Source organism: Sciurus carolinensis, chromosome 11, assembly GCF_902686445.1.
Source record: "Sciurus carolinensis chromosome 11, mSciCar1.2, whole genome shotgun sequence".
Lineage (NCBI taxonomy): Eukaryota > Metazoa > Chordata > Mammalia > Rodentia > Sciuridae > Sciurus > Sciurus carolinensis.
Genome location: NC_062223.1, coordinates 45,107,128 through 45,130,354, shown reverse-complemented (window position 1 = coordinate 45,130,354; position 23,227 = coordinate 45,107,128). Strand labels below are relative to the sequence as shown.

General features: G+C 35.3%; 2 protein-coding genes across 2 annotated transcripts in view; one reads left to right on the top strand and one right to left on the bottom strand.

Moving 5' to 3' along the window:
* The first annotated feature begins 3,786 nt into the window (after window positions 1–3,786).
* Eif3m (eukaryotic translation initiation factor 3 subunit M) lies at window positions 3,787–20,752 on the top strand. Its single transcript, XM_047517414.1, has 11 exons — window positions 3,787–3,914; window positions 6,898–7,030; window positions 8,179–8,317; window positions 8,569–8,692; window positions 8,857–8,951; window positions 12,742–12,825; window positions 13,740–13,839; window positions 14,623–14,704; window positions 18,919–19,062; window positions 20,038–20,098; window positions 20,567–20,752. The coding sequence occupies exons 1-11, from the start codon at window positions 3,873–3,875 to the stop codon at window positions 20,685–20,687; spliced, it is 1,125 nt and encodes a 374-aa protein (XP_047373370.1). The 5' UTR covers window positions 3,787–3,872; the 3' UTR covers window positions 20,688–20,752.
* The window catches only part of Ccdc73 (coiled-coil domain containing 73), a 177,911-nt gene continuing 175,223 nt past the window's right edge, over window positions 20,540–23,227 (bottom strand). Inside the window, 1 exon segment of the mRNA XM_047517413.1 lies at window positions 20,540–21,384. Within this exon segment, the coding sequence (XP_047373369.1) occupies window positions 21,184–21,384 (201 nt within the window). The 3' untranslated portion in view covers window positions 20,540–21,183.

Below are 23,227 nucleotides of genomic sequence, written 5' to 3'. Positions count from 1 at the left end.
GTCTGTTCCAACTTTTTGCCCACTTTCAAATTGTTTTCTTTTCCCTCCCTCCCCCTTCACCCCACCCCCACATACACCTTTTACTTTCCTGAGGATTGAACCCAGTGGTTCTCTATCAATGAGTTACATCCCCAGTCTTTTTATTTTTTATTTTGAGACAGAGTCTTTCTAAGCATGCAGGCTGGGCTTGAACTTGAAATCCTCCTGTGTCAGTCTCCCACATAGCTGGGATTAAAGATGTATGTCACCAGGATTGGCTTATTTTCTTACTACTGAGTTTTGAAGATTCTTTATAGAAGTTGTCTCTGTATCTACTGGTTCAGTATCCACAGATTCAACCAACTACAGATCAAAAAGGTTCAGGAAAAACTTGTGCCTGTACTGACTATATGCAGACATTTTTTCTTGTCATTATTCCTTAAACAACACAGGATACTTACTGTTTACATTTATTTTGTATCAGGTATAAGTATTCTAGAGATTAAAAGTATACAAGAAGATGTGCATAGGTTATATGCAAATACTACATCATTTTGCTTAAGGGACTTGAACATCCACAGATTTTGGTATCCTGGAACTAATCCCCAACAAATACTGAGACAACTGTATATTCTTATCAGAAATGTGGAGGTTGGTCAATATTTTCTCCCAGTATGTGGCTTGTCTTTTCATTTATTTAGCAGTGTTTCTCAAAGAGTAGAAATTCTTAACTTTGATGAATTCCAATATTTTAGTCAGTTTTGTTGTGACCAAAAGACCTGATAAGAACAATTAGAAGAGGAAAAACTTACTTTGGGGCTTACGTTTCAGGAGTCTCAGTGCATAGAAAACTGGGGCTTAAGGTAAGGTACAACATCATGACAGAATAGTATGGCAGAGGAAAGCAGGTCAGGACATGGCCACCATGCAGCAGAGAATGAGCGAGCTTAGCTCAACAAGGACAAAATATAAACCCCAAAGAAATGCCCCCAGGCACTTATCTCCTCCAGTCACATCCTTCCTGCCTACAGTTAACACCCAGTTAATCCCTATCAGTGAACTAACACACTTATTAGGTTAAAGTTTTCATAATCCAATCACTTCACAATGCTTTCTTGCATTGTCTCACATATGAGCTTTTGGGGGACACCACATATCTAAAACATAAAATTCAATTTATAATTTTTAAGTTCACGAATCATGGTTTCAAGTACATATCATAATCAATCCTTTTTTTTTTTTTTTTTTTTTTTTTTTGCAGTGCTGGGGATCGAACCCAGGACCTTGTGCATGCAAGGCAAGCACTCTACCGACTGAGCTATCTCCCCAGCCCCTAATTAATCCTTATCTAACCCAAGGTCTCAAAATTTTCCTTTTTATCATAAAGCTTTAACAGTTCAAGATTTTGCATTTAGGTCTATGATCCATTTTAAGTTAATTTTTCCATTTGGAACAATTTTTTTCTCACACATGATTATCCAATTGTTCCAGCACTATATGCCTTTGCATCTTGTTTGAAAATCAATTCACCATATATGTATGAGTCTATTTCTGGACTTTGTACTGTTTCTCAACCTATTTGTCTATCTTGAAGTTAACACCACAGTATCTTGTTTACCTTTGCCATTTTGCATTTCTACCAGCTATTTACTAGCTAGACCTCCAGTTGCTACATGTCCTTGTAAGCACTTCACGTTTCCAATTTAATTTAATTTAATTAGTAGTACTGGAGATTGAACCCAGGGGTGCTTTACAACTAAGCTACATCCTTTTTAAAATTTTGACAGGGTCTTGCTAAGTTGCCCAGGCTGGCCTCAAACTTGGGATCCTACTGCCTCAACCTCCAAGTTGCTGGGATTACAGGTGTGCTCCACCACACAGTGACATTTTCAGTTTAATTTTTTAATCTACTATAAAAAACATGTAGTAGTACCCCATAACAATTTGAATTTGTAGGCTGTTTTCTTACTACTGAGTTTCCCATCACTTTTTCCTTTTTCCCTAGTTTCCTATACAAAAAACAATAACCATTCCAGGTGTGTATCAAGCTTCTTGTGTTTTCTTGCATTTTCAAATAAGAGGCAACCCTGCAATTCTGCAAGTAGTCGTCCTTGGATTGTTAGTCCAGGTCAAACCTTTGAAGTCACCTTTGACATCCTTTCTTTTACACCTTATATCCGAATCTATCAGTAAATCTTAATCAGTTTTATCATTTAAAAAAAAACCAATTCAATCAATCAATTTCTAAATTACCACTCCATGGTCTTTTTTTTTTTTTTGTGCCAGGTATTGAACTCAGGGACACTCAATCACTAAACCACATCACAGCAAAAACCTCAATTTTGCGGAGGATGACTTTGAACTCATGATCCTCCTGCCTCAGCCTCCTGAGTCGCTGGTATTACAGGTGTTCATAACTGTAACCAATCATGGTCCCTTGTAAAAGGACTTTGTAAAAATGTTCTGCAAGCATAAAGCCCTGGGTTCCAACCCCAGCACCGCAAAAAAAAAAAAAAAAAAAAAAAAAAAATGTTCTAAGGGTGTTTCACTAATTTGGTCCTCACCCACTGAAGTCATTTTGCAACACACTCGCCAGAGTGAATGTTCACACACACACAAAGCTAAGTTTGATCTCTTACTCAAACTTGTGAAATCGTTTCCTAAATTTATTAAGTTAAAGCTAACATTCTGACCACTGTTCCTTCCCTGTTTGGCAGTGGTAATCTCATCCCTCTTTCTCCCTTCTTCATCCTCAGCCTAGAAGCCTTCTCACACCTGCTTCATGCCCTTGGTCCTTGCTGTCTTTTGCAAGAAAAGCTTACCCACATATTCCTTAGTACTTTCATCATTTCCTTTAGGTCTTAATGTCATTTCAGCTGTTTTCTTTGATTACTGTTTCTAAATAGGCATGCATAGCCATACACCATCCTTTCTGTTTTTATCTTCTTAGGTAGTTCTACTTGACATGTTCTGTAATTATTTAATAACGGCATATACAGTGCTCACCATGTACTAAATGCCTTATATAGTTACTTAATCATAATTAACACTAAGAGGGAAGTACCTAAATACTCTTGTATTTCCAAGAGGGAATAGAAATGCAGAGGTTAGATAATTGCCTCAAATCATACGTCTATTCAATGATGCAGTCAGGATTCCATCGCAAAGAATTTCATTCTGGAATCCCTGTGGTTAAACACGATGCCACCTAGGACTACCTTTTTAATTTTTACTAACGTTTTTGTTCTGTGTGATCACACTGGAATGCAGGCTGCACGCGGGGGCTTCCACTGTACCCAGCGCAGGAAGCACTGCCTGACAGCTGGTCCCGCAAGGCCAAAAAGTTGGTTAAATCCTAACGGGGGAGCGGTGGCAAAAAAAAAAAATTTAGAAACTGACGTCTATTTCCACGACTCTCCCGGAAATGCCAAGAACACGTTAGGCTCGACGCGCGTACACACGGAGGCAGGCCAGTTTAACTGGTAGGCAGAAGGGGACGGACTAGAAATAACAACTGTGCTTAGCACAAGTAATCTTCATTGGCAGAACAGGCCTAAAATTTCAGAAGGAAGGCGGATTCAAGGCGGCGCCGGCGAAAAGGTAACTAGAAGTACAGGCAGCAACTCGATAGTGAAAACCCGAGGCCGCTAGGGGCCGGCTGGGAAGTGGTCCAGCGGGTGCCGCCCACTAGGCCCGCCCCGCGCGTCTGCCACGCCCCCAGTCGCGGCAAGAATATGCGCTAGGATTGGCCCCGTCCATCTCAGTGACCCAGCCCCGCCCTGGCCGGCGCGGGGCTGACCCGGAAGTAGTTGTGGAACCGCCGCGCGGCCCTGCTCCCTTTTCCGGTCGGCGTGGTTTGCTAGGGAAGCTTCCGAGGTGCCCCGGCCTTCACCATGAGCGTCCCGGCCTTCATCGATATCAGTGAGGAAGATCAGGTGTGCTCGCGGGCCACAGTGTCGCTAGCGGGGTGTAGAGGTTTCTTAAGGTTATAACGAGTCGCTGCCGAGCCTGGGCGGAGCGGAAGGGATGCCGCCCCACGGAGCCTGCTCCGGGGCTGAGAGCCGCAATCCTCGTCGGGACATGTGGGAGTAGGGAGGCAGAGGGATAGGGCGCGCGTTCCTGGCCTTGAGTCGCACCAGTCGGTCCACCCGCGATCGCAGTGTGGGGCTCAACGCTCCCCCGCCAGCTTCCTGGTCGGCGTCCCAGCTGGCGTCACTTCTGACATAGTACTGACACAGTACTTCTTGACTGATTAGAAAGGGGCCTGCTACTGTCCCCAGCACAGCCACCTCCGCAGGGGGAGGTGATGAATCTGACTGTAGTCGGCATTAACAGTTCAGGGAAAAGCAATTTTGTACTAAAAATCAAAAGGTTTTATTATTGTGCGGTCACAAAGGAGAAGGTGGCCCATTTTTCATGTTTAGAATGGTGTTTTCTAGTCCTACCTAGTTGTGCAAGTGTGAAAGTAGTTCTCAGACGTCGAAATATGGTGTCATTTCACGCTCATATGTTATGAGGCATACCTCTTGTGAAACATTCCAATGCCTTTCTTAAAATATTTTTTTTGTCAATACATCTTTCATATTTTGTTTATTTATACATGGTGCTAAGTATCGAACCACGGGCCTCACACACGCCAGGCAAGCGCTCTACCACTGAACCACAACTCCAGCACCCCCATCCCAATGCTTTTTAAGTTTACTGATTGTAGTTCGTTCCTTGGTATGCAGGGCTGCTGTTTGTCTTTTTTCCTGTAACAGAAGTTGAATTGGTGAGAGCTAAACTAAACATGAAATGATATTGTTTAATTTTGTATAAGTGAAAACTATTCTTTGAAGTCTTAAGTTTATCTTTTTTTTTTTTTTTTCTGACACTCTGCTAACATGGAAATTTTGGTTTCTATGCCTTTAATAGTGTAAGAAAACACTGTAGCGTTGCAGAAAAGATCCACTCCCCCTGCTAACTTTGGATCCTGCAGCCCTGTAGAGCAAGGAAAGAAGGGGAAATGAAAAGAGAAGTCAAAAATGGGGAGGGAATTAAGCACAGATAGAATGATGTGGGGACAAGGATAAAACAAACTAGAAATGGAAGTAAGGTACCAACAGTTGGCTGTTAAGTTCATGAAAAAGTACTTGATTTTTTTTTTTTTAATATAGAGAAGAATTTGTGGATTGAGAAGTTTTTATCACTGATCAGTCTTCAAAATGTAATTTCTGCCTGTATAGTGGTGTGTGCCTGTAATCCCAGCTTCTGAGGCTAAGGCAGGAGGATCCCAGGTTGAAGGGCACCCTAGTCAGCATAGTGAGACCTGTCTTAAAAACAAAGTGCCATTTCTTCGGATGTACTACTCTTACTGTAATACATCAATTTCACACTAGCCATTCCTTTTAGGGAAATACTCTGATTGTTTCAGGGTTTTAGGTTTATCAAATTCTGTTTGATTAGGGTTACAAATGGAATTTTAATCCTTATTTGTTTTCCTTTGGCTTGTACTGCTGCACAACTATTTTGATCAGCAAGAATGATATAGAAACAGTAAACTTGATTAGTTCTTAGAGAAAGTTTGCTTTCCAGAGCAGAGAACAGCTTTTTTTCTTGATTGGGCCAGATAGTTCTGCCTTAGGGAAGAATGCTTTGTGGTGGTATTTTCTAATATGTTGACAGCTAACTTTTTTTTTTAGATCTTGCTTATAATACCAACTCTTTAATGAAGTTACTATGTTGTTGCCTGAAAAAATAGCACCAAGAAGTACTGGGTAATATACTTATTAAAACCTTATTTGTGGGTTTAAAAATCTTGATGGCCTACACCAAGATTTTGTTTTTTTGTTTTTTTTTTAAATAATATGGTCTAGAAAATGTGGTGCCTCTGCATTTATTAAATGTTATCCTTTCATCTGCCTGTTTCAGTTTTTTATTTTATTATTTTAAAACTGCATTCATATTTGGCTACCATGAATATCAAGCACTCAAATGAAAAGGATTATTAAATATCAACTGGTGTGGCATGACTCTAATCCTAGCTTCTCCAGAAGTTGAGGCAGGAGGATCACAAGTTCAAGACCAACCTGGGCAAAAAAAGGAAGGGAACTGGGATATATGTTGCTCAGTAGTACCGTTCTTGGATAGTATGTATGAAACTCTGGGTTCAATTCCCAGCACAGAAAAAAAAAAAAAAAAATCATATGGTGAGTTGGATAGGAAAATGTCCAGATGGCTAAATGCAGTACTTTAGTTGTGTTTTTTTTTTTTGGTCCAGGTGTGCTTTCTGACCCAGATACTCATTTTGTGTTTGAAGAGATTTGTTATCTAATATGTACAGTTTGATATTTTTTATTCAAGGCAATATTCACAGACATTGTCTTTTTAAAACTACATCTCCCAAAATGTGTGTCTCAAATAGATTCTCAAATATTAAATTAACAAATGATTTGCCTCTTGGCCCAGGTAATATTTTAAACTTTTCTAGTAGTTATGTGTATGTATATAGTTAAGAGCAATAAAATTTTCATTTATTTCCAAAGAAGTTTAGTTTGCCAAGTGAAATCAATTTCTCCCCCACACCCCACATACACGCACACATGGAAAACCTTTGGGTTATATTAGAAAACTTTTGCTATATATTAGAAGTCTAGCAGGATACAGGTGACATAAGAGACTCTGAATGTGATCCCTTCATGTGGTCCCAAGTGTGTCTGGGGCCACAGACCTTGTGGGGGGAACGTGTGGCTCCTGTGGTAGAAGTGGACGAGAAGTCCTTCAACATAATTTATAAGTAGATTAGTTGGAAATATAGTATTTGCTTGTTTTTTTCCAGAAGTAGGACAGAATGGTTTGAGCTTTTGTGTCTTGACAACACAGTCACTTTTGTAAAAATACACATGAAAAGATACAGAGCAATCTTACTTGATTCAACAGGCTGCTGAACTTCGTGCTTACCTGAAATCTAAAGGAGCTGAGATCTCGGAAGAGAACTCAGAAGGTGGACTTCATGTAGATTTAGCTCAAATTATTGAAGCCTGTGATGTGTGTCTGAAGGAAGATGATAAAGGTTTGTTTTAATTTTTTTCTAATATTCCCTACTAATCACAAAAACCTACTTTAAATATTTTCTTGTTAATTTTATTATATGTTTTGTATTTCAAGCCAATTTTGAAAAAATCTTTTATTTTTCTAAATTTATTTTAGATGTTGATGGAATTCTTTTTGTTTTAATATTTTTTAGTTGTAGATGGACACATTACCTTTATATTATTTATTTTTATGTGGTGCTGAGGATCGAACCCAGTGCCTCATGCATGTGGGGCAAGTGCTCCATCACTGAGCCACAGTCCCAGCCCTTGATGGAATCTTTATTTTATTTTATTTATATGCGGTGCTGAGAATCAAACCCAGTGCCTCACACTTGGTAGACAAGTGCTCTACCACTGAACCAAAGCCCCAACGCCAACCAAACCTTTTAACATTGTATATTTCTTGAATGTTTTTACACACACTAAATGCTAGTGATTTTAGAAGGAACTGAAGAAAAACAATGAAACTCTTTGCTCTTCATGAGGTTTAGATAAATACCAAATGGGATATAGTTCCAAGTAGTCTAAAAACCATTTAATTATTAGACCAATTCCACATTTATTGAGTTAAAGTGAGGAACTTCTTAAATTGTGGGTTCCCAAACCTCTTAAGGTTTAGAGATTAAACTTGGCATATGAATAATCTTTATAGAACTTGAAAATAAGTCAGTCAACCAGAAAGCTAAGAGTTTTCATCTCTAAATAACTTTCTACATGTAGTATGAAGTTTTCCTTAATTGAGACAATATCCTAACCTAAAGGCTAACCAGTAACTTCCAGGCAATTGAATATAATACAAGTGTTAAAAAATATGAATGTAGAGATTTGCAAATCACTCATCTATTTTCCTAAATGGAAACCAAATCTTGGATAACAATTTCCTTCCTCACTAATAAGACATGTAAATTGCTTTGTGAATGTTAGCTGTGCAATAGAGCTAGTTCAGTTTGCTTTCATACAGAATATATTTTTGCTGCCGTCCATTGAGGACAGCTGTTTCAGAGTAGGCAGATTTTATCTTGTTAAATTATCTTAATTTTAGTGACTTCCATTGTATTAAAACCCTGGAAATACATATTTAACTAGACATTGCATCACAACAGTTATGTTATTGATACTTGTGTAGATGTGGAAAGTGTGATGAACAGTGTGGTATCCCTCCTGTTGATCCTGGAAGCTGACAAGCAAGAAGCATTGATCGAAAGTCTGTGTGAAAAGCTGGTCAAGTTTCGGGAAGGTGAACGCCCATCTCTGAGACTACAATTGTAAGTAAGAAGGAAAAGAGGTCTGGTTTTTCAAAGGGGCTATTTACATGACACTACCTTTTAGTGGTTAAGAGCAGGCATTCTGGAACTTGACTGTCAGCTATGGCTCTTACTACCACTGAACTTGTGCTAGTTCCTTCCTTCGCGATATGAAATTACTAATAGTACTGTTTCAAGTTTGTTGTGAGAGCAGATCACCTCAACTTAACACCATGGTTGCTGATCTCAAACGTTTATTGTTTGTTAATCAGGCTAAGCAATCTTTTCCATGGAATGGATAAGAATACTCCTGTAAGATACACAGTGTATTGCAGCCTCATTAAAGTGGCAGCATCTTGTGGAGCCATCCAGTACATTCCAACTGAGCTGGATCAAGTGAGTTACTGTGGGTAATAATTGTTCTGCTTACAAGAAATGTAGCTACATATTGTAGCTAAAATAGGAAGTAGCTATTATGTATTCTAAATGTTGTCTTTTAAATTGTGAAAATATATTCAACTATGTCACTAATTTTTCTCCTTTTGTCAATCTCATTATAGGTGAGAAAATGGATTTCTGACTGGAATCTCAACACTGAAAAAAAACACACCCTTTTAAGACTACTTTATGAGGCACTTGTGGATTGTAAGAAAAGGTATTCAGGAGTAATGAACTTAAAACTTAACAAGCAGTAAAGTGGGTGGTAGTGTTTTTTTTTAAAGACAGGGAGGGCCAGTAATTTTGTTCTGTTCTCCATAGTTGTTAAAAATATATTTCTGTAAATTTTACCTATTAAGTTAAAAGATAACTGCAAAGATTGGGGTGATTTCCCCTCATGTTTAAACTATTTAAAAAATAAAATCGGCTTTTGTTTCAAAATGGTAAAATTGTTAATCCAAAGCTGTTTATAACATTAGCCTAAATTATTTAATGGTCCTTTGATTCTTAATATGAGATAGTTTTTGTTGAGTGATGATTAGAGCCCATCAATCAAATGTTACCACAAAGTCTCTTAAGTAGACATTGACCCTGAGCTGAAACTTGGCAGTGGGCTGTACTAAATGAGTACCCTTTGGGCTTTGGCAAGGTCTTTTCTAGGGCTTTTGTTCAACCTGGTAAATTTTATGCCCAAAATATTTATTCTTCTACCTACCCAGTTTTAGGATGCCTACAAATGATACGTTTGGTCTAGTTTTTAAAAATTAGTGATGTTTTTGTTTAATGATAGATAATTCTAGCTTTTCGACCTACCCTTCCTCTTTTCTCATCATGGTCAAAGACTTTTAGGAAAAGTAATCAGTCTTCAGTTTAGTTTTCTTACAGAAATTTCCCTGTACTAGCTTTCAGCGCATGGAGAGTTTAATGGATTAGAGTATTAGCAAGATTAATATGCTTCTCTTGTGGTAAATTACTAAATTTTTTACAGACTAACAAAGAAGAGGAAATGTATATATTTTTATTGTGAAAGTTGGAGTGTTTTGTTATAAAAGAAAATAAGCAGGGGATTCTTGCCTTTGCAGTGTAATCATTCAGAAATAGTGGGTACTTTTATAAGCTGGTGTGCTTCTGGACAGCATTCTAGCCAGTTGTCAGTAAAGTGTTAAGAGGACTTAGTTTATAACAAATACCATTTCAAATGGAGAGCATAAAAGCTATTAGATAAAGAATCTCTATTTTAATCCATCCATTAAATATGCTACTGGAATGCAGATCTTGGGTTTGCTACTTGTATGACCCTGAATAAGTGACTTGATGTTGCTGTGCCTTAGTTTCCTACTTCAAAGTAGATAAATAATAGTAGTACTTATCTCAGGGTTGATGAAAAGATTAAAGATATGTACATTATCTTAAATGTATATTATCTATATATTGATGATTTTCAACTAATTCCCTCCTCTGTTTCTTGCCTGAACTCCCGATTTCTGTTCCTATTTGACGTCTCCATTCAGGTGTTCGGAAGGTGTTTAAAACTTGACACCTACAAGTGTGAACGATAGATTTTTTTTTTTTTCCTTCTAAACCAATTTATTTTTCAGTAAATTCTATCAACTTTGAACTCTAAAGTCAAACCAACTTCTCATCACTTCTGATGCTACCATGTGGCCTAAGCTACCATCATTTCTTTTTTTTTTGATTATTGAAGTAGCCTCTTACCCAGTCTGTTCTGGTTCTTGTCCTTCTGCAATCTGTTCAATATAGGTGCCAGAAAGTTCTATTTAATTTGGAAGATCAGATTGACCATTTTTCCCCTCTACCCAGGACCTTCTGGTGGCTTCATTCAGAGTAAAAGGCAAAGCTATTTCCAGTGCTCTGGTTCTGGCTTTTCTTCCTAGAGTACTCTCCCAGGTTTCCATGTGACTCCCTCTATTCAGATCTTTAAGCACTTGGCAAGCATTAAGAACCCTGATATCACTCCCAGTTTTCAGACATGTGAAAATTAGTTTCCAGTATTTGAGTTTCAGTTCCTTCATATTTAAGAACAGATGCAGTCCTGTGGACATCTGCACTCCTTGTCATCTTAACCTTTCAGTAGCATATGGCCATTGTACCCCTTCCCTCAGAAATTCCTCATTCCACTTAGGTGACACCACTGTCCTTGTTTTCCTCCAGACTCTCAGGAAGTTCATTCTGACACATTTGTAAATTAGTCTTCCTCTTCCTTTAAAGGCTGATATTACTCAAGATGTTGTTTTAGGACCTTTTTCCTCACTCGTACTTTCTCCTTAGGTCATCTTGTCTGTGGCTTGTCACCTACAGATTGAAAAGCCACGTCTTTAATGCTGGCTGCTCTTCCACACTTCAGATCTATATGTCCAACTGTTTCCTATTTTCACTTGGATGTACCCACAGGTGTCATGAACAATGTGACCCAAATGATTTTATCTTTTTCTCCAAGTTAAATCTTCATGTTCAGTAAATGACAGGACCATTTACTTAAGCAAGAAAACCCAGTGACATCCTTGATTCCCTCCTTTCCATCCACTTTATCACACATCTGGTTATTTCTGCCTCTACAGTGATTTTGTCTCTACCAGCCAGTATCATTGCTTCCCTGGTGGTTGCAACAGTCTTCAAAGTGTTCTTCAGTATTGCTCTGCACAATCATAGTAAATTTTTTCTGAAACAGATTTCATCTTACTCTTCAGGGTTTCTTTTTTTTTTAAAGGAAGTACAAAATTGTTAATGTAGTTTGTAAGGGCCTTTCAGTAGAGTAGGTGTCCACCTACTAAAGTATGGGTTTGGTGAATGTGATGATAAAATATTTATCTCCTGGCCCATTTTAAGATTTGGTGTTCTTTAGGATACATTAATTTTTTCCCCTGCTTTTACATAGCAAGATTCTGAGATTTACCTTGCTCTATTAATGTAGGAATGCTGAACATTTATGGGTACCCTTTCATGATTTTATTTATATATTGGTGGTTCAGATGTGTCACACATTTTTAAAAGATAATGCTAGTCAGCTGAGCCCTTGTAATACATGAGATACCAGGCCATATGGATTATTTTGTCTGATCCTTGTGAATTAAAAAGATTTCTTTTAGCTGATAAAATGTATTTGATTGAAGTATTGTGGCAGCTTCAAATAGGAAATGGAACTTCATACTTGTACTTAAGAGTATATAAAAGGGTAATTAACAATGAGTAGAATGTGGTTTTCCTTAGTTTCCCTTTGAATTTTTATAGTTATATCACTATATTTAAGAGACTAGCTACCACTTAACTATCCTATAATTATATTCATACATCTTAGGAGACCTTAATTTTGAAAGAATTTTGGAATACCTTTAAAGTTTTTAAGATATAGTTCTAAAAAGTTGAAGTTGAATGAATGTATTTATTTTACCCTTTTTGTGGCAGTAAGGTGATCATCTACATAATTTTAATGATAATTTAATTGGAAGAATATCTTGAGTAGAATTACTAAAATATTTGATGTTGGCTCAACAGCTGTACCGTCCTAACAGTTTCTGGGACACAACCAAACTTTTTCCCCACCCTGAGCATTTATACTTGGTTATCCCTCAGAAATTCATCTACCCCTATCTTTTACCACTAGATTTTATTGCACTCAAGAAAAGAACATGAAAAGGAAATCTGCATGTTTTCAGTCTCAGCTTGCCTTTCTCACCCTGCTCTTGCTGTATAAAGTACACTCTGCTTTCTGCCCTATTCCATTGCATCACCTCTTGTTTCTTTCATAACACTTATGTATTATTTTTCCTTAGTTGTCTGATTTTCCTACAAAAAGGAAAGTTCCATGGTTTTTCAATTGTTGTGGACTATGTTGTGTTTCTTGGTCATCATTTATATACACATATACACACAAACACACACACACCCCTATATATTATCCGGACAGTACCTGCCATTTAATGTGTATTTTTTTTTAATGAATGAATGACAGGATGCATTCATATTCCTAAAGCAGTATTTCTCCTTAGTGATGCTGCTTCAAAAGTCATGGTGGAATTGCTCGGAAGTTATACGGAGGACAATGCTTCCCAGGCTCGAGTTGATGCCCACAGGTAACATTAAACATTACTATAATAAGGGCTTGTCAGCAACTTGGAGGTGAGCTACAGTATTTAGTTACATGATTCTGAAATCATTTCTGCAACCAATAGTGATTCAATAATGTGTTTCCTGGTAGTTCTAATATTGATATGCAAATTCAAGGTTGGGTTTTGGAAGAACCATACATGGCATGTGAAGTAGCCACTTGGTGTTTACTTTATGGATCTTGTTGGTATGGGGATAATGATTCCATCCTATGAACTGGAATCTAATCTTGGGTCAGTTTGTCTTAGTATTGTTACGTAGATAGGGAAAAGTTGATGAATTGCTTTATTAGCCATTGCTAATAAGAAAATAAGAACTTTAGTCCTGGATTTAAGTAAAAATAAGAATGGAACCAATGTTTTATTAAGCTTTTTAATAGAGTTATAGCTACACATGGACCTGTTCAATGGTAGGAGTTGTTAAACAGGGTAGATAGTGGTAAAAGTTTTTGACTTAAAGGATAAATACACTACATTCAGATTTTTACTCCGTCCTCTAATTAGCACCTATTCTTTCTGAGCCTGTTTAATCAACAGTGAAACAGTCAAGATACTGTGGCTCTTTGTGTTGTTCTCAGGAATAAAAGATATTACGCTTGTAAACCATTTTTCTAGCATATGGTAAGATGCTTCTGTTTAGTGTTCTTTGCTTACCATTTTTCTCTCTCTTCAGCTTTTTGTGTACAACTTTTATTTCATTATGTTAAAACAGACCTGATAAAAATGCTTATTGACCTTTTAAAATCCCTTCCTGTACCATTTTTTATTATGTGTACATTGGACTCTTAGTTTACTGAATTAAATGTATTTTGTGACCGGTAAAAAAGTTAGCAAAATCTGGGATTTCAAGACTGAGCTTGTGTTTTTGTTTTCTGGTTAAGGTGTATTGTACGAGCATTGAAAGATCCAAATGCATTTCTTTTTGACCATCTTCTTACTTTAAAACCAGTCAAGTTTTTGGAAGGCGAGCTTATTCATGATGTAAGTAATTGTTCTTCAGTATGAAAAATTTTCTTTTTTCCAAAATCTTACATACTGAAGCAGCAGTATTCTTTTTTTCTTTCATTAATGAACATGACTATTGAGTAGATCTTACTCTCTTTATATCAGGAAAGGCTGATATTTAGGACCAACTATCTCCAACTACTGCATACAATCATGTTCTTCTTCTCTTTACTTTCTCCTAACATAATTCTGGCCATTATGGATCTCAGTAATACACATTTATTTTTTATTGCTTATGTCACTAGCCTACCAAATAGGAAGATAAATCTGATAGTTAAAAACACATCAGCAACAACAACAAAACACATGAACATACTTTTTGGATTATTTTCAATTTGGATCGTGCCATTAACCACCATCTTTTGATGTTGATAATTTAGAGCTCACTGTATTGATTGTTTCATTTTAACAGTGAGTCATATGAAAAGAGATGGTTTTGAGTGATAATTTGATGAAACAATTTGATATTTCTGCATCAAAAGAAATGTGGAGTTTTATTGTTAGGAGTCAGTGTCTTAAAAAAATAATCTTTTTTTTTTTTTTTTTTTTTTTTAAATGGCTTTACTTTCTTTTTTAAGTTGTTGATGGATCTTTATTTTACTTATTTATATGTGGTGCTGAGAATCAAACCCAGTGCCTCACACATGCTAATAAGCAAGCACTGTACCACTGAACCACAACCCCAGCCCCCCCAAAAAATATCTTGAGTGTAAATCTTGATTCTCTCTTGATAATCTTGTTTTTTTCTCATCTGTATAGCTTTTAACCATTTTTGTGAGTGCTAAATTGGCATCATATGTGAAGTTTTATCAGAATAATAAAGACTTCATTGATTCACTTGGTAAGTTTTGGGGTTTATTCTTTGAGGAATAAAGAGCTGGGAACATGCTACTCTGAAACAATATGTTCTGTGAGGTTCTGCCATTATGGTTGCAGCTTTATCTGTAGATTACCCTAGCAAGTATGATAGACTTGCAAACAAGAGGACAGTTTAAAAGATTATTTAAAATGAATTGGGAACCAGAAACCAAGTACACAAGGTGGCATTTGTGATTTTAAAAAAAGAGAAGAGAGTGTAAAAACCCGAGGAGACCATGAAAACCCACTCAGATGACATGGGCTTGTTGAACTTGAGGCCCTTCCAGCTCTACTGTCCCATCATTCTCATTAAGTTCTAGCAGTAATCAGATGCTTACAAGAGATTTGGATAAAAATAGTTCCATTTATAATAGGTGTTTTTAAAATTGGGACGAGAGAGGGAGCAACAAAGCAACTGAAAGGATCACCATGACTTTGATCATAATGGTGACCTTTGGAAGTACTTGATAAAATTCCATGATTAAAAGCACTTTATTAAGCTAAAAAGTTGTTTATTCGTAGAAGACTTCATTCCTTAGATGCGTGGCAATTTGTATTTTCATTGCCTTTTTTTTAAGATGTAGTTACAAATTGTAAGAGAAAATGTTATTTCCCCCTCTACTGTAGTATTTTGTGATTAAACTATGCTCCCTCCCCTGTTGAAGATTTTTTAACTACAGATGTATACAGCATCACTTATATTTCATATATATAATTTATATATTAGATCTAGGGTATTAGAAATGAGTATGTAGTGATTTTACATGGTAGAAACTTTGCTAGCTACAGTTTATCTAAGACAGCCTAAGAAATCTGATTTTTATCTTGGAATTTTGTTGTCTGAATGCATCAGAGTTCAGTAAATGTCAAATTGAATTGAATCTTATCCTCATTGAGCAAACCCATGTATGTTCATTATTATTTTAATTTTCATCTGGAGCATGTTTTTAATAAAATTATAAAGAGAGTACCTAAAAAAACCACAATTGAATAACTTTTTAAATGTTCAAAAATTACCAGTTTTTTGACAGCTTTATGCAACTACAGGACTTTGATATCCTCTTAGGCAGTAATCAAAATATTAGAGGTCAATTATATGTTTCACTTTAAAATCGATGATTAGTCATCTTAGTTGTTTGAGATATACATGAGGAGTACATTTATAATCTACTTGGTTACACTTAGTTTTCCATTTACTAATCATTAATTCTTATCTCTCATAAATTTTGTGCAGCCATTAGAATTGGGGAAGATTGGCTTATTCAAACATAGGCATTTGAAATACACCAAGATTAAGTAGATGCGAAAGCTTGTAGAATGCTTTGCCAGGTGCAGTAGACCCAGAAAACCACATTCTGTCCCAGTTAATTTGCTTTGTGGCATGAAGCTGTGTGATGGAATGTTAATGTCAGCAACCTCTTTATTTACGCACCAAGGCAAAAGGAGTAGTAATTAACACTTTGACACTCCCCCATTGATGTGTAATTGACTGTTTCAAAGGAGCACTGGTTCATAAGCTATTGCATGCATTAAAATTGCGTTTTCTATATTGCAGCATTTTAAGACAAGGGTCAGTGACAATGCAGAAATTGCTCAATGATGCACATTTTTTTATTACTGCATTAAGGTTTTGACATATTAGTAATGAATAAATGTTTCCATAAAATTAGATTTTTTATAACTTAAAATTGAAATATGACACAGAACACCATGACTTACTCTTTGAAGAGAGTAGTCTAGTTTTATGAAACAAAGCACTGCTTCAGATCTTTAACTCACACTTCACCAGCTTAAAGTTTGATTTTCAAAATGAATGTAAAAGGCTTTATAAAGGATGGTTCTTTGTTTTACAAAGCAATGACTTTAAACATCAATTTGAAATGTTTCTAGACACAAGTTTTCACAGGTAAAATAGATACTGGTTTTATTTAATTCATTTTAGAAATAATCTGCATTCCTCTTAGATTGTTTTCACTTACAGTAAGGTTGTAATTGCACAAAGAGTAGCAATTTTGATTTTAAAGAGTATTTTGGTTGATATCTTAGAAATCTTAGGAGTTTTATCATTTATCATATTGAAAGAAAACTGTATGCCCATAGAACTGGGAATGTTCAGAAATTTTTGAGAATCTTTATTTTCTGATAGGAAAAAAATCCCAACATGCTACTTTATTGTGCTAAGTAGAAATCAAATTCCCTAATTTGCTTTTGTTTGGGGGATATCTGTACAAATTAATTATCTTCTATATTAGACATTGGTTTATAGAAGATGCTTTTGAGAAAACATTTCATTAAATGTGTGTATTTTGTGTTTCATAGATGTATTGCTGGACATTTATTATAGTTGAAAGGTTACAGATGTCTAGATTCCACAGGTAGCATCTGTTTGTCAAAACATTTTTTTATTAATGCTGACACAACTTGGGCCAGCAGGATCATTGTCTTGTGTCAACTGAATTGCCCTAACATGTCCACATGTAATCTGGTATTATCCAGTTGCTACCTTTTTGCTTCAGAAAGTTAATCAGCATCTGATTTGCATTTGTTAATTAGGGTTAATGTGCACTAATTGATTTTTTGATGCTTGTAGATTTCCATTAAACCCAGTTAGCAATACTTACTTGTGTACCTCATTCATTTGAGTTATGATGATCATGTTTTTGTTGAATCTGTGCCAAATAGGAAGCCTGTATCATAATTACAGCTAATTAATAGATGATTATGCCCTATATTAATGGGCTTCCCTAGTCTTCCACTAATGTATGAATGTTATAAATTTCAAATTTATTTATGGAGTGTTTAGACAACTTTTTTTTTTTAACAATACAGACTTTAAGCTCTGAATTAGTAGAGGGCACATAATCATTTACTGAGTTTACATAATTTGAAAGTCAAAGAAAAGGAACATGTAAATCTAGATTCGTCTTATTTTTATTTTAAAAAAATGTTTTAGATGTTGGATAGACCTTTATTTGATTCATTTTATTTATATGTGGTGCTGAGAATTGAACCCAGTGCCTCACACATGCTAGGCAAGCGCTCCACCACTGAGCCACAACCCCAGCCCCCTAGATTAGTTTTAGAAACTTGTTTTTATTGATACATAACCATCAAAACAAGTATATATGATACTGTATTTTAGTTGTTCTTCTGTTTAGGACTAGTTTATAATTTGGGTAACTAGAATTTGTAAATCGTTCTGTTTTGTTTGTACTGGGAATTGAACCCAGGTCACTTTTACCACTGAACCACATCCCCAGCCTATTTTGTTTTGTTGAGACATGGTCTCCTTAAGGTGCTGAGGCTGGCTTTAAATTTATGACCCTTCTACCTCAGCCTCCCAAGCTGCTGGGATTACAGGGGTTTGCCACCGCACCCATCTGTCCTTTGTTTTATAAATGAATCTATGTTGTGGGTCTGGAACTGCCATTTTATATCTATAGGTCCTTTACTCTCCTTGCTCTTTGGTTTTATTTTGTAAAGTAAAAGAATCAGTACTTATAAATTGATAAGTTTTGTTCTGAGATTAACAATTGTTTGTGGTCCAAATAAGTATAACAGCATGTTTTATTAAAAATTAGAAGGCAAAATTTTATTATTTGTATTATTTTCTACTTCAGATTTATAAAGAACAAGTATCACTGTTAATGGTATGGTTTAATTTTATCTAGTACTAACTATATTGGCATCTAAATGTTTAAATAGTAAGTGCATTTTGGTTTTTGATTTATATGAAATCCAAAGTGACCTGAAAGGAAACTGAATGTTTTCATAACTGAAAATGTTTACGAAAGTATTTTAAAATTCATGTTTACTAGTAATAGTGACACAAAACAAGTAATATATAGCTAAGGAATCCTGTGTATTTAAATAACTACTAGTGAAAATAAGCTTAAGTAATTTAACTATGAAATGTACTTTGGTCTTAAGTACTGAAATACATAAATATAAAATGTGAAATGTTCAAAACTTGTAGGGCCTATAAATATCACGTATAGTCCATTCTTTGAACCTGTTAATCACCTGTGACACTGACTTCATTATGGGGTCAGTTTGTGGTCTGCAAATAGAATTTTTGTCAAAATTATTCTATGTAAGTGCTCAAATACAGTGATTTCCACAACTTTACCAAGAGTTATAATTGTATAGGTCTTTAATTGGTATGGATACTCATCAGATTTCACTATTGTTATTCAGGCCTTTTACATGAACAGAATATGGCAAAAATGAGACTACTTACTTTTATGGGAATGGCAGTGGAAAATAAAGAAATTTCATTTGATACAATGCAGCAGGAACTTCAGATTGGGGCTGATGATGTTGAAGCCTTTGTTATTGATGGTAAGGCAATTAGGATTTTATTTCTAGAATTTTACTATATAGAATGTAAGATTTTGATCTTTACGTGAGCCTCACACAGATGAAGCTAGATTCTTTTGTTGCAAATGTGTATGTTTAGTGGACAAGTAGGTATATTTGTAGTAAAATAAAATTCAATGGGTATATAAATAATGTGGGTTTTGATGTTCTAGCTACTGAAATTATGTAGAATCAAGTCCTTTAGGCAGTATAATGTGGTTAAGAACATAGATTTTAACATAAGACCTACATTTGAGACCAGGTCTTCCCGGCATGTGAGAAATAATTTGTACATGTTAACCATGGCCTTTTTTGTAATTAGCTCAAAAATAGAACCTTCTTCCCCTGACAGTTGTATTTTAAAGTAATGTAACTGTTAATCAGGAATTTTTTCCCTGAACTTTCAAAGTTTGTAAATTGAGGGGATTGTACAACTAAGGTAAGTGGTTTCTTCTAATGATCTTAGTCTCCAGTAGTCATATAAAGAAGTAATATCTTGTAAGGAAGTTCACTTTTTTCTACCCTATGTAAGTGTAGGGGAGAATAACTAGAATCTTAATAAAAACTGTGTGAGCCTCTAATCCCAGGGGAAAGAGGATCACGAATTCAAGGCCAGCTTCAGCAAATTAGCAAGACCCCTGCTCAGAAGAAAACTGGAAATGTAGCTCAGTGGTAAAGAATCTTTGGGTTCCCCCCACCCCCCCCCCACTACAAAAAAAAAAATCCCAAAAAACTGTAGTGTTAGTGAATATTGATTGGCCCAGCAGCCATGGTATAGTATATGACCTTTCTCTTGGTTGCATCATATTGCTTTCCCATTAGATTCAAAGAGCTGGTTTGAAAAATAATGTTGAAAACAGCATAAAGTTTTATTATGATCACTTGGTCATACCCTAGTAGTTTTTCTTGGAAATTTTCCATATAACATCATGTAAAAAAAAAAAATCTTTTTTTCAGCGGTAAGAACTAAAATGGTCTACTGCAAAATTGATCAGACCCAGAGAAAAGTAGTTGTCAGGTAAGACATTTAATACTTTGCAGCATTTTGTCGAACAATTTAGTTTGTTCTGATTATTTCACTTAAATGTTTAGAGAACCAAGGTGGTGTTCTTATCAGTTGACTGTAGTTAAATAGTTGCTATTTATCATAATTTTATTAAAGTTCAGACTGAATGTGATTAGCTTATTTAATGAAAGAGTCCTATTTTCCAGCACATTTCATTTAATGGCTGAGCATTGGCTAGAATACTAATGACTTCTATGTCTGCTTTATGTAGTTGTTAAGGAGAATAGAAGGTTTCAGATCAGTGTGGTAAAGTTGTTTTTAAATAAACATCTACTCTTAAATTCTCTTATAAATCTAAATCATCTCTTTTATATGTAGTTAACTTTGCTTTTAACTATATTCAAGTGTGTAGTAATATAAAAAAAATAGCAGAGGATAAAAGGTTGACTAATACATTGTTTTTAATTTTTCAATTTTTAGTCATAGCACACATCGGACATTTGGAAAACAGCAGTGGCAACAACTATATGACACACTTAATGCCTGGAAACAAAATTTGAACAAAGTGAAAAACAGCCTTTTGAGTCTTTCTGATACCTGAATTTTTATGTATATCATTTTGTTCTGGGGGGGATCAAAATCATAGTAAAACATTATAAATTAAAATTTGACTAGTCTGGGCATTTATTGTCTCAAATCTAAAGAAAAATCACAAACCCCAGAGGATAAAAAGTAACGCATTATAAAAGGTCACTTTGTCTTTTATATATGATAAATACCTAAGTACTGTAAGTCAGGATACTAAAGAAACAAGACGCACTTTGAAAGAAGTATATACAGAAGGGAAGACAAAAGTTTGAAGTTAATTAAGGGTAACCGGGTGCTTAAAGCAAACTGCAGAATGTAGAACAGCTATCTTAAATGATGTATTTGCAGAACCAGATACATACAATTTTAATAACCACAAAAAGTTGGAAAAGTTGAAGACAACTGTAAAACGTTAGGTATAAGTCATTTTATTCTAGTAATAACTATGCCAGTGTTTCAGCTACATCATTTCACTATTGAAAGCATCTGTTAACATTTAATCTAATTTTTCAAACAAACATCTCTTCAGCTTTCCTTTTTTTGTGTTGGTTGTCATTTTCTAAGCTTAAGAACTTTTCAGTTATCTGATTTGTCATGAGGCTCTTCCAGTTGTCATTACCAGAAGAGGCAGCCAGATCAGGAGTGTCTTTAACCTTGATTGCCTGAAAATGGCTTTGTAGCACAGTTGAAATCAGAGGTTTTGCATTCACCTAGGAAAGATGTTTGTTTTACCAAATAAATTATACAAATGACTTTTTAAAGAATCCCTTAAGCCTCTACAATTACAAGTAGGTGGTAAAAGCTAAGGTTTTCACGCTGGCTTACAATTACTTTAGTAACTTTCGTACTATACAATGTGCATTTGTAGGCTTATATAGTACCTCTTCAAAATCTAAAATATTCCAAGGATACCACAAATATTTTCTAGAAGATCTTGAGCTTATAGTGGAAGGTATTTAAAATTATGCAGATAAAAATTAGTTTTATCTTCTATGTCCTTCCCTTCTCAGACTTTTTTTTTTTTTTTGTTAGTGGACCTTTATTTTATTTATTTATATGTGGTGCTGAGAATCAGACCCAATGTCTTCCACGTGCTAGGCAAGCACCCTACCACTGAGTCACAACCCCAGCCCCTAAAACATCTTTTATCAAAGCTGGAGAAAATTAAAAATTCAGACAAATAAACTATAAAAAATACTTCCTCTCATGCTTCAGAGTACCATTGTTGAAGAAACAGGAAAGAGCAATGAGGTATTTTTGAAGTTGGCATGTTTCCAGGAACTGCACTGAATCGTAGTTACAATATTGTGTTTAAAAAAATAACTTTCATTTTAAAAGATTTTGCTTCCCGACAAAATACTGAACATTCAGAAAGTGGACAAAAAATACTTTTAAAAATTCATAAAAATCATTAATCCATTATCCAGAGAAATCAGTCAATATTTGGGTATTGTTTATGCTGTCTTTTTTCTGGTTTTAGCATATTGATTATTCTGTAGAATTTTCTATCTTGTTTTTCTTCTGTGAGCAGTTTCCTAGGTCTTAAATATTTCATGAACAATTTTAAGTGGCTGCAAAATAGTCCCTCATACAAACAATTTAACTTCTATTGACTGTTTCATTGTTTGCAGTTTATCCCTCTTAAAAATAAGATTGAGGTAATTTCATGGAAAAAAATCTTTGAAGGTCTTCACATATATCACCAGATAAAATCTTCTATTCAAAGGGAATATTAAATGACTTTTAAGATAGCAGCTACTGTAGTGTTGTCATCAGGGAAATGAGTATTTTAGGAGTATCATCCAAGATCCCAACCACCATTACACATTGTGATGTAAACCTACTAATCCTTTTAGACTTGGATTATATTTTTATTGGTTTACATAACTGTTTTGAAAAGCATGTTATTTCCTCCTGTTCTTTAAAGTTTGTTAAGAAAATGGTTCTATCATATTCCATTGTTGCCTATTTAATACATTGTTGGACACTTAAACTGTAGATTAGGCTATAATTAGTATCATTTGTTCATAAATCCTTGTGAAAAATCTATGAGTACTGCTTTACATTAAAATCTTATCTAGTTTTATTGGTAAACCAAAGTGGCATATTAGTAACATTATCATTTTCAGTGTGAAATATTTTTTACATGAACTTAAATGTTTAGAATTTAAACACCATTCCCTAAGAGATTGCTCTATTTGGCTCCCTGAAAAATTCTACAGGAAATCACCAATCCCAAGTCTTGCCTCTGATTTTTGGGATGACACTTTTGTATTTGTTTAATTGCTAATATTCTTTGAAAAGTGTCAAGGCCACCAAGAGATTTTTATGGGCCTCAGTTTTCTCATCAGTTTCTTTTAGCTGCTAGGTGCTATCACTGGAAAGAATGAGTAGTATGGAATTAAAAAGTTAATAAATGAGTATATTTCTGATAATGGTCTGGTATGTGTGTTCAATATACTTCATCAGACTAACATGGATTCTAAGTGACCCATGTAATAGACTAGAAATCTAAATCTAATCTTGAAGTAAAATGATTGATGAGCTGTGTGA

Coding starts and splice junctions, on each gene's coding strand:
- Eif3m (XM_047517414.1), top strand. CDS start 3,873: ATGAGCGTCCCGGCCTTCATCGATATCAGTGAGGAAGATCAG. Junction 12,826..13,739: donor GCTCGAGTTGATGCCCACAG/GTAACATTAAAC, acceptor TTTCTGGTTAAG/GTGTATTGTACGAGCATTGA. Junction 14,705..18,918: donor AGACTTCATTGATTCACTTG/GTAAGTTTTGGG, acceptor ATTGTTATTCAG/GCCTTTTACATGAACAGAAT.